Source organism: Gymnogyps californianus, chromosome 4 (genome assembly GCF_018139145.2).
Source record: "Gymnogyps californianus isolate 813 chromosome 4, ASM1813914v2, whole genome shotgun sequence".
NCBI lineage: Eukaryota > Metazoa > Chordata > Aves > Accipitriformes > Cathartidae > Gymnogyps > Gymnogyps californianus.
The window spans coordinates 81,597,449-81,609,776 of NC_059474.1; the positions used below are offsets into that span (position 1 = coordinate 81,597,449).

Consider the following 12,328-nt stretch of genomic DNA (forward strand, 5'->3'; position numbering starts at 1 on the left):
GTGAAATGTAAAGCTGCCTTGCCCAAAACACTTGGTTTTCTTCTACCATCTAGCTTAAAGGTTAGCAGTACATTCCTTACATAAAATATCAAAAACTGAGGGTCTTTAAGTGAATGTAAATGATTTTGTCCACTGTGTAACACTGCATGCAAAATCAGAAATTATGTGAATTTAGTCAGGGACTTTTAACTTTGATTTTGTGGTAAGTTTTTGTTACGCATATTGAAGACCAGTGATATATATATTTCTATAGCTGAGCATATTATATTTTGAAGACCCTGAAAGCAGATGTGTCCACATCTGATTCCTACTACCCTTGCCTCACAGAGGCTGTGATCACCACTGACTCACTTTTCATCATGGTTTCTAACATGCCATTTTACTGACAGCGTCTTTCTAATGTATACGCTGAATATTCTACACCAGTGATTCCCAGTCTGTGACACACGTACCACAAGTCAAACGTAATCATGTTCAAAGCAACAGGCAAATACTACTGGAATAAATTACTTCCTCTGCACAGTGTGAAGCCAGGAGCTGCCACTGCTATCTCATTCCGGTACCACCATGAGAGAGAAATACTTTAAGATTACAGAGTAAGGTCATAAGTTGTCTGATTTCACTAACATAATTATTAGAAATGAACGTCTGTCTCTTAGGAAGCATTGCTAGTGCATGTGAATTGCACTAGGTGGAACAAACCACCTCAAAACTCATCAAACATACATGGTTACTTAAGACATACCATGGATATTGCAACTCGGGTCTAGAACTTCAGCTTCCAGAACAGGTCCTCTTGTGTTAAAAATGACCCTCCTTTTTACTGAAAAATACAGGTTCTTTACCCTTTCTTTGGGCCATTCAGGCCAGGACAACATTGCCCAGTAATAAAAATTTACAGAATTTCTTTATGCCTTTGTCAAGACAACTGAATTGTTATTTTGCAAAGATAACAACTTTCACTTAAAATAATTTTACTTCTACTCCCAAAATGTAACAGCAGAAACGCACCAAGCATTTTACAAGGAGTAACACGTATTGCCTTCCTTCTCAGATAACACTTCATTTAGTTTCTCTGTGGCGCTGATGACATTTCTTTTAAATAATATTCACTGTGTGGGTAGAAAGCATGCTTGAGTTTGACACCCGTAGGATGGAGACAGAAGTCATGAGAGGTCAAAGACACCTCAAAAGCTGATATAATCTACAGGGGGCTTATTACTTACTGTAGATTACATGGTATTATAACGCACAAAGCATACCTTTCAAGTGTGATTTCTCTAGTCTTACTCATCTGCAGTTGAATAGCAGCAAATTTCATGCTGTGCTTATCTTCAGAACATTTAACAAACACACTGGTTAAAAAACAGGCTGATGACATTTGAAAGACAGAAAGCATGTTTGGTACATAAAGGCTCTGCATACTGATACTTTCCTTTTCATGTGTGGGAGAATTACGCTATGCTGGAGTCAAACTGGAGAGGCTATATCCTCTGAGAAATCACCATATGCTCAAATGATCTGCTGCCATACACCAGGGGCTAAAAAGCCCAAACAGATACTAAATTTTTTAAAAAGCTGCAGCTCAGGAAATGGAAAACAGCTATGCCTCGAAGTCTGCAGTTTAATTCACATGTATTTTAGACAAATGTATCTCTTTCCCAAGCTCATTTTGGACAGAATTGGTCTTATGAATGCGAAAATTGTTCTCCATCATTAATGATTTAACTAGACATAAACAAGTTACTGTGAATAGCAAACAGTCAGGAATCAGCTGATTCTCAGCAGAGCACAAGTGAAGAAATACAAGTTAGCTTGTCCTTCCGCAAAGAAGGTAATTAATTCTCTGACTGTAAATATATGAAAAATCCCATTCTCTAACAGCATTTAAAATCATGTTTGGATTAAAGTAGTCTGTTGAACATTCATTTAGATTAAAAAGAAGAGGTAGAACCCATTACAATCTCTACATGGAACCCCGCCTATATCACAGAACATTAGCAAGAGTAATCAATTCTAATGTCATCATCGGGATTAGGAAACATCCACTACTAATATGGATTGGAGTTCCATAAACTGTCACCCTCATTCTGGCTGTATTTCATGTGTAGCCCTGCTGGGGACTTCACAATTTTAGGGACTGTGACCTCTCAAACTTTGCATCTAGTCTCCACATCTGGTGCTTAAATTAATCTTTAATTTATCCCTTTAAACAGAACACTGCAGGTAGCAGATGAGAGCTAAAACGCACTTTAAGATCTCCCTCTTGTGGTCACTGCTGTTAAAGGAAAATGTTTAGTTGAACTGAAAAGCAATGTACATAAGCAAAGCATCCAACTTAATGGGAAGAAAGCCACTTCTGAACTGAGAAAGTATAGAAAAATAATACTTTATTTCGCCTAATGCTAAAGTTATACTGTAGATTGGACTGCAAGAGCTGAACTCATATTAACATTGAATAAATTATTTCATTAAATAATGTAAACCTAATCTAATAGTAATAACTGCTCTGGACACTGAATGTTTGCACTGAAAGAAATTCATTGATTTTCATGGGCAAGTTATCCAAGATTTTTGTAACTGTTTGCTAGACTACACACCCTTAATTTAATACTTTCCAGGTCATGGACTGCATCTCCTGTTACAGAGGAGATTTTTTTAACATTTCTGTGATATAAATCATGGACAGTATACAAACTAAAATACATACATGCATATATAAATTTTTTTTTTAATATGAAATTCTGTTTTCAGAAAGACAGCAGTTGAATCTCATCACAAGAACAGATGGTTGGAAGAGATTCTTCTAGATCACAGTTTGGTACACCTACAGGCCTTTCTGCTTGATTTCTCATTTATTGGATATTCTGGAAGTAACATCTTTTATAAGATGTATAATGAGCTACCCAAATAAGGGATTTCTGTTTCCATGGAAATTTGCATATTTCTGCATCTGGGAGAGAAGGGGTATTCAAAATGAAACCACATTTTTTCTAACTACCTGAAAATTGAACTGTCCCTCAGATTACTATTTCAGAAAAATGAGTATGTCATTAATTCATTTCTGGGATCATAGCAGGTGCTAACTGGAAAGGACTAATGGCCAAGATAAAAATGACAAGAACATCAATTCCTTTCCGCAGCTGGTAAGGACTGTAGTGCATACAGCTCTCGTACATCATCCGTCTGGGCTAGGAGGCTCAGGGCTTCCAAAATACCTTGCCAACTGGTTCAGAGCATAGACAAAATACCTATGTTCCTTCTACTATATAAACTAAAATAGTTTAAAGGAAGTATTTCTTGAAAAAAGACATGCACTTGAAAGTAACACTGTAAAACTCATGTTTCGTTGTACAGGTACCTGGCAGACACGTTGGTTGTGAAGGAAACACATTCATTAACAAATGTCAGTGGTGTTGTTCCAGTGATGTCTTCCCATTGGGCAGGGGTGGTTCCTCCTGAAATGATAGAGATTTTTAAAAAAATTAAAACCAAGCAAGTCTGCAACTTTCTCGCTTCTAAGAAATATTTTACATTCTTCTGAGGTTTTAATTGCTATGAAACCAGTAATAATCCCAGACATGCCTTCTCCTTAGGTCCATGTTATTCCACTAATGCTAGTAGGATTGTATGGGTTTCTCCTGAGAAAATAAAGTGCCCAAATGATTTTCAAATGATGAGTCCTGTAGCACAGCTCCAGAAATGTTAAAAGAGGCTAGAATTTGGGGGGGAGAAGTGTAATTTATTAGAAATTACTTTTGTTCGTTCTAGACTATTCACATATGCGGGGCAAAATTGGCCCAGATATAGTACAGTTAAACCTATATTGTTACACTTGGGAAACAATAATAATGTTACTAATAGTGACAACTACAATTTATGATTTCTATAATCTACTTCTGTGCCACCTTCCTATTTGGCCCACGCAGCTGAAAATGTGGGCGCAATCTGTCACCCTGCAGCTGTGTTTTCAAGTTCTTCAATATATGTCCCTCTTCAATATATGTCCCTGCCTCACCTTTTGGTGAAGAATGTCCAGTTAGTTTCCAGCTACCTTAAAATCACACTGAGCTTACATAAAAACAGAAATAGAAGTGTTTATTTCTAACAGCAGTTACAAATATTTATAAAACAGATATGAAGAACTAAAGGAAAAACTATGCATAACCAGGGCTAAGTCAGAATGTGTGTCTGTCCCTCCTCTCATATACAGCTGACTTGTTAGATACCCATTTGACCACGTAGCACAGTCTTTATGCAAACCTTAGACCAAGTTGTATCTGTAAAGGAATACTAGTTTTCAGGAAATACCTCCTTTCTCCTTTTGTTGAAGCGTTCTTGGAACCCATTTCCCTTTTGAAGTTTTCTAGAGGATCCTTGCAGATTTACTGTCCCTCCAAAAACTTACTCAGATTCCTCTTTTTAGAGGAGACCATTCTTCTCTATTTAAATAAACATTGTTTCACTCTCTTGGAAATGCAAATACTTCTTTGTTGACCAGATGTTGTTTCTGGTATTTCAGCAGCTACCTAACACCTTTGTATCAAGAAATTGTAAAAGCACCTGTTCTCCGGAATGACTCACTGGCACATCTCCGTGTGTAATGCATCTTACATTGGGTTGGTATTTGAAATCAGTTTGAAAATTAAGAAAGATGCTAACTTCTAAACAGAATAAATGCACGCAGCTCATTTCTGCCTCTTAACTGAGACTGAATGAGATGCTAATCACTTTGGAGTTATAGCAGGTATAAAGTATTTAACTCCAATAGTTTCCATTGAAGCATACTGCAACATTATGTGTGTACTACACTTACTCTGCTAGGCAGAGGTATGTTGGTTCTCAAGAAACAAACTGTAAGGAAAATGCAAAAAACCCCAAACCCGAAGTCTATGATTATATTACACATCTCTTGTTAGTCCAAACACCAAATGTTATTTCTGCTCTAAAGTAATTATTTGGAAAGTAGTTTATTTTCACAGCCTCTCATCCCAGTCAGGTTTTCACTAAGCTTTCCATGCGTGTAATCAGCTTAACATATTCAGCCCACGATGACTGACAATCTCAAGATGCACATAAAAAGCTCTAGTATTTGCATCGTACCTGTTATGCTGCATAGTAACCTTAAGGTGGGTGTGTCGCCTCCATAACCATTCATGATCCCATCACTGGAGGCCTTGGGGACGGGAATCGTCATCGTGATGGGTTTATGGAACTTCCTTCTCCTCGGCTCCAGTGTGACTATAGGACTGAAGGTAGCCTTGTTGCCTAAAATCTTCTTTGTAAGTTCAGTATGCATAGGTTGAGCCTTTCCAAAGCAAAAGACAGTAACAGAATAGTTACTTGAAAACAGTTTAATGAGTATGTAAAGAACTGGGTCTGTATATTGCCATGAAACCCTGACGTTTTTACACTAAATGGCACAATTTCCAATGAAAATCTGCAGCAGAAGAACGGACTGCCAGTGAGAAGGGGAGACCTCCCTTTTTCAGCTTTCCCACGCCTTCCTCCTCTTCCTATTCCCTTTCTTGGTGCTTGTCAGACCCTTTACAGCATTAATTTAATTCACTTAACCAGTAGCAAACAATTCCCTTGTCACCTTTTTTTTTTTTTTCTCCTTAGGACAAGCTCTGAGCTATTTCAGTAAGCTATTCAGCTGTTCACAGGGGATTTCAACAAGCACAGTCTCCTGGGCAGGGTAAGTTGTGGATGCATGCAGCAGGAGGAGGGGATGGAGGTAGGGGAAAGACTTCCCCTTCTTTCAGTATTAAACTGTTAGGCTGGTTTACTTCACACTGAGAATCTGTACATTTGACCTAGTTATTACAGCACTTTGTACTTCTCTGATGCCTTTCATAAGAAGTATTTAAGAAATTGTTTGATGACCTACACTAATAGCATCATCATCACCAAAATCAGATGCTTTTCCCAAGGTCATATAGACAGTTAACAGACAGGAATCTGAATTAACTGGAATACCCAAAGCTTTACCACTTGCTTTGACATTTGCAGGGATTCTTTTTTTTTTAAATTATTTTTACTAGAAGCATTCAAGACAACAACATACAACATGATCAGCTGAATATGCTGGTTCTCCATTCAAAGAAGGTGATTTTACACTTTAAAAAAAAAAAAAAAGATGTGTCTTGTAATTGTTTCATTGTACCTGGAGGCCAACGCGAATTCGTTTGGTTAGAGCCCCTTCTGGGAAGACTGCCTGCACTTGTGGCACAACAGTGCTGCTCAGCACACCTCCCTCAGGTCCGATAAGGTTGCTGTCCTGTTTGATCCGGGATACCACTGCAAAGTACTGAGGGAAATCTCGGGTGATGATGCGGCAGATACGTTTTTTCTCAAGCTCCTCTGGAGTATCAAGTACTGAGGCCGAAAGAGAAGATGGTCAGAAGACAAGAATTTCATAGAAACAATACAGCAAACTTCAAAATGCATTCAAGCTTTTCACTGTTTAACTGCACCTTACAAAAGTGTTTTGTCTAGAAATCAAAGGGGAAAAGGGAACGTACCCCACTATTTTAAGTTCAGCTAAAACAGAGAAAGCAAGAAAGGAATAGACAGACAGACAGAAAAACTAACTGAAGGAAGCTTAAGACAGCAAACTCAGAACATGTTGATGACATCCCCAAAATCAGCAGGCAAACAAGCAAGGGGATTGGTCCAAGCCCCTTTCTACTTCACATGTTTACACTATGGGCTGGAGTAGCATCAAGGAAACTAAACTCCAAATCAAAAAAGTATCAAAGTATGAGTTCAGCTTTAAGTATGTGAGTTGGCTTGTTTACTTTTGTTTGGGTTTTTTGTTTGTTTGTTTTTTAAAAAGCCATCAAAATTAATAACAAATTCTGCAGATCCTAGGCAGCCCAAGGCCATTCTGTTCTCTCAGAAAGCAAGAGTACCCATGACTGACATTTCCTCCCACACATGTAGCTGCTTGGAAAGGATTAGTATGATAATTGCCCTGTTTTGGAAAGACGTTTGCTATGGAAGCTTTTCGTTTAACACTATGAAAAGGAGCAGCAGAAAACATAAGTCTAGCATCTATTCTCAACTTTGTGATGTTAGATTTTGTTTTGTCCCGCTACTTCAGCAGACCATGCAAGGGAAGTAAGCACAGGTACGCAGTGCTTCTGCTGGCTCCTGTACTGAGAACATGATTATGCTCCAGTGTGACTGAAATGAAGTATCTGGAGAATGTAGTGTCAGAAATTCTAGGGCAGACCAAACATGAGGTGCTAAATAGAATAAATGGTAAAAAGCTATTGTCCCAGTTACAGAAGTAATGTAGGAGCAGAATTAAAAAAAAAAAAAAGTCCACTGGATACCTTCATCCATCCCATTCAAGATTTCATTCAGTTCATCCTCAGTGTATTCACAGAAATGCTCCTTCCAGCTGTCCCCGTTCTCACTGCGCAGGATCACCAGCTCTCTCTCTTTCCCACGCAGAGCAGCAAAATGGGGAATCTCCACAATCACAGGCCTGGCACAGCAACACAGCGCATTAAATGCACACGGGAGAGAGGAAGAAACAGGATTAACAGCAACTCTATTCAGTCTGCGACAAAGTGACCTGGAATTCTACCTATTTCACTGGAATACTTTGGCATAATCCTAAACTAGTAGGTCTCTAACACATACTAGATTTTTACAGGGACCCAGTAAATGCTGAAGGACAGATCAAAAAGTGCATTCACCTCTTTCCACAGTGTGAATGATATGGGTAAGATAATAGTGCTTAGCTAGAAATTTGGTAATTGTTTTGCAAATTCATAAACAACTCATGCTCATTTTAGTTGTCACTACTGTCTGGGTTAACCTGTGCAACTTCATTTCAAAGAGAATCTACTGTAACGTATATGAATAGTGGGACAAATTCTGATCTCACTTATACTAGTGCAAATCAGAATAATTTCATTGCAATCAGTGGGCAGTTGTGTCCTGTGCCAATTTTACTTCATTGTAATTCTATATATTCCAATGAATTTATTCCTGATTTACACTCTGGGAGAGATAAAGGAGGTCTGAGGAGATCATCGGGGTTTCTATTTCAGTATAGGAGATAAGAATTTGCCTTGTTGCCTTACAAGCAGATGTCAATATATGTATCAGTGTATGCGTCCATATATATATACACACACATATACAACACATATGTGTACATATAATATATCTATATTTACATATACATATACATACATACTGTTAAGAAATAAGAGAGAAAATACAAATATATTTGTATATACACTTCTCTAATTAGAGGACTCAAAACAGGTTACCGTGTACATAGTAAATGTCATGTGTTCTATTATACTGGTGGTATCCAACATGTAACTTATTGATTTAATCAGTCCTTGATACAAAAAACATCTTAAATTTACAGTAGATTCCTTTTTTTTGTCCAATCCAGGTTGCTTTGCTACAGACATCAAGCACATAACTAGGAAGATTTCATGCCAAAACAAAAATGAAGGCCACAGTACTTTAAGAAAAAGATACAAACATACCACCAAAACAAAACCACATACCACAAAGGTTGAAAAATGGTCCACTAAGGGTTAGGTATACAAAATTTCAAATGATAGAAAGGGACAATATCATGGGCATAATGACATAAAAAAATCATATTGCAGAAGGAGGAGAAGAATGGGGAGGTCAGCATCCATCAATTTGTTTCAAGTCTCTCCTACCCAAGGAATTTGGTCCCAGGAGGCCCCAGCTGAAGGATTCGGCTGACCAAGCTTTCTCCCTCATTAAGTGGGGGAGGAGCCGTAGGCAGATGAAGTTTACTGAGTACATCCAAAGCAGCAGTGAAAGAAAGAACATAAATAAACTTTATGTATTTTTTGTGACAGAACGCCAGTGCCACTGTCTGGTCCACAGAGTGGAATTAGGCTGTACACTGAATAAGGTTCCGTCCTAGCGATGACAATTTGGTGATCAAAATCAGCAAAATTAGTTCTGTTAATTTAGGATCTTTCCTTGCTTATGAGCAGACAATGGGAGTTTTGGCAGTGAACTCAATGGGAACAAGATTTGGAACTTAGAATGCATCTCTGCAAACAGTACAGTACTTTTCTGATTTCACTGCCAGTACAACACCTAGAAAAACGCTTGCAGGAAGGGCACAAAGATCTGAGAATGAATAAAACTGTGCTATATCCTCGTCTTTCAGGGGAGACATTCTCATTAGATAGAGGAACCATTAAAAAGAAAATGGGAGACATACTTAAGGTCAATTTGTGTGTGACAGAGATAATGGGAAGACTGAATGTGACAGCACAATATTTCTTCTGCTCTTTACATTTCTTTCTGCTACTCTTTAAAAGCGACCAAGATGTGAAAAGACTAAGTGGTACAAAGCATCTGATTAGCCAGCTTGTTTGCTGTTACTTGTGATATTAAGAGGTATCCTGTCTGTCAAAAGGAATGGTTGGCTTGCTTTTAGCATCACATTCGCAGTGTTTCAGAACTGCTCTTGCTTTTTTACCACATTAGAGCAACAGTGAAGTAGCCAAAACATATCTTGGGTATGTTCTCCTTTCACACTCCATATAAAAGCAGCAGGCAGTTAAAAACTACCAATCAACTTTTTTCTCTCCCTAAGCTCAATGTTTGAGAAAAAGCACTAACAAAGATATTGGCTCTGATGACTGCCTGTTCTAATAGGATTTTAAAGCAACTGATTTGTTTCGAAATGGATTTAAACTATTGTTGTTTACAGAGTCACTTTTTTTTACAGTTTCTGAATGAAGCTATTTATTGTAATAGAAGGGGTTCCTTCAATCATCCACTTTTGGATGCCACAGTTGATAGGGAGAACAGTTGGTAAAACAAATAAAAGAAAGTGTGGATAACTGCTGCTTTCAGCTGAAAATTGCTAAAACAAGCTCAGCAGCAGACACAAATCTGATCTTTCTACGGGTTTTGCAGCATAGGACAAAAGAAATGGCCAAAAAATTCCAGGGTTGTCCTATTGCTTAATTTAGCAATTTCAACCCCAGAAAAATCAAAGGTGCTGTGCTTCCCTGATAGTCCAAATTACTGATAACACAACACAAGTCTCTAAAATAAGCAGCTGTAACTTGTGTTGTATATGTAGCAGGCTTTAGATCAGTGCTGTGCTATTCATGCCTTATATGCAGATTATTTAAATATAGTATGAACTGCCTTTTCTGGCTGCAAAGGGGTCTCTTCTCACTATAATATCACAACACTGAGTAATAATTATATCCAAGGAAGCACATTAACCTTAGCGCTAGTGGCTAAAATATCCATTTTCAAAGGAGAAGGCGTAAAAGCTTTGTGAATTGTTAACTAACAACTGATTTGTATTTCACACGACCACTCTGTTACCATATGTTACAAACATCTCTTTCTGTTCAAGTCTTGAAAAAGGAACCATTTCAGTGCAACTTGCAAACAGACGAAAATCGACAACATTTTCCTTTAGGCCACATGGCACCCCTTACCCAAGAAACTGAGCACCAGAAGGTCCAACTTCAATCAGGCGGCTGGCCAGACCTTCGCCTTCCACCATGGGAGGCATGGTAGCCAGTCTGTGGCGTTTCACCAGCCGGCAAGTCACTCGTGTTGGAGCAGTGCATTTCCGCGGAGGAATAATGATTCGTAGTCCGTTATGTCTGCAGCCTCTCATGGCACCCCCACGAGCATCCACCATGAAACTAACTAGGAAGCTGAAAAATCAGGGGGAAAAAATTAGATACAAAACATATCAAAATTCCTTTGGTTATGTTCCACATACGTAACAAACTCATATGTAAATATAGCTCTTTCTCAAGATGTACAATTAGAAAAAGGCTTTCTCCCATGTGAAGCACCAAATCATGCTAAGATAATTTATTAATTAAACTGACAACCACTATCTAAGAGTTCTTCACAGAAAGTCTTATTTTATGGTGCTGCTGTTGGTAAAAATACCAGCAGTCACTAATAAATGTGAGCGCATGTGTATGTACCTATTAGAGACAGTGTCAAGTGCAAATATCACTACTCTGTACCTGCAAGCATCTATATTGTGACGTTGGCACTCTGTAAGTACTTTACAAGCAAATACATCTTATTGAAGAAAACTATTTATGTCTCAAGAATATAAAGCCAATTCTGATTGGAGGGGATGTTGGGGTTTTTTTAGGTTGTCTATATAATTTTCTAGTTATTTGATAAACTATAATTTCTAACAAAAATTGTTTTGGATAAAAAAAAATATCAGATTTCATTCTGGAGTGTGTGGATACAATTCATAATACATCAGTGGAGCTAGCACCTACTTATATAAAAAACCCAACATGTCATTATCGTTTGAAGACAAATTTTGGATTTTGGTGAGATGACAATAGCTACAGTCACTGTATAAGAGGTATATTTATGGATTTTCATTTTTCTGTATTACTTGGCACAGCAATACAATGTCCCAGTGGAAAACTTACAGATGCAGAAAGCCATCTACAGGAAGCCCTCTTCTAGCACAAGGTAAATTATCTTATATCTTTCTTTTTCTTTAAAAGGGAGAAAAACATTTCATGGAATTTCTTTTATGCTGAACTTTTTATAGTTCCATATATATCCAACGGGTAGATTTTGACAGATTAGTTACAAAGATTGGGGACATTCTTGGGAAAGGTGTAGAACTACTTCAATTTTTTTTACTGGTTTATGATTTAGGATCATGCCTGATGTGGGATGGGAATGTCAGGTTGCTGGAAGTGAAAATAAGAGTAGATGAGACAGAACGGTATCAGGCCTACTTCTAGCCACTAAAATAAAATCATCACATTGGGGAGTCGCAGAAATGCTACTGAAGGACCTGCAATAGAGAAAATCCCTTATAACATGAGTAACAAATACAGGTATTTTTCCACTGTCCCCTTGACCGTTCTGTGCAACAAACATTGCATCCATTCATTGTCCACACAGCTACAAGTAATTCCACATGCTGTAAAAACACAACACTCAACACACCGTGCAAGTCAGAAAAATGGATGATGGAAAGGAGCCACAAGCGCCAGTCAGAAGCACACCATGCACCACGGATGCCAGTCTTTCTCACACATGCAGTCTCCTATTCTACTGCCATTCATATACCTCTAGGTTTTGTTTAGTGTAAAAGTCTGGGTAGTACAACCATTATCTCATTCCTTAGAGGTTGGTGTTTCTGTGGTTTTAACAAGGGGGAAAAAAAGAAAATGAAAACATTTTACAGCTTTGATTCTCTGGGGATTAATTTAGAAAAATGGGAGCTTCCTTCATAAAATACATACTTTATACATTTTAAAGCACAGATGAAAGAAGAGCT

At 38.0% G+C, this 12,328-nt stretch overlaps 1 protein-coding gene across 2 annotated transcripts in view; it reads right to left on the reverse strand.

The window, feature by feature from the left end:
• ANK2 (ankyrin 2) overlaps positions 1–12,328 on the reverse strand; it is a 246,943-nt gene that overhangs the window by 37,206 nt on the left and 197,409 nt on the right. The window contains exons 29-34 of one of the 2 annotated variants that reach the window (XM_050896049.1): positions 10,485–10,709; positions 8,703–8,801; positions 7,341–7,495; positions 6,167–6,378; positions 5,104–5,308; positions 3,362–3,458 (exon numbers count right to left, since the gene is read on the reverse strand). In XM_050896049.1, coding sequence (XP_050752006.1) covers positions 3,362–3,458; positions 5,104–5,308; positions 6,167–6,378; positions 7,341–7,495; positions 8,703–8,801; positions 10,485–10,709 — 993 coding nt within the window. The remainder of the gene's footprint in view (positions 1–3,361; positions 3,459–5,103; positions 5,309–6,166; positions 6,379–7,340; positions 7,496–8,702; positions 8,802–10,484; positions 10,710–12,328) is intronic. The other variant, XM_050896051.1, reaches the window with a different exon arrangement.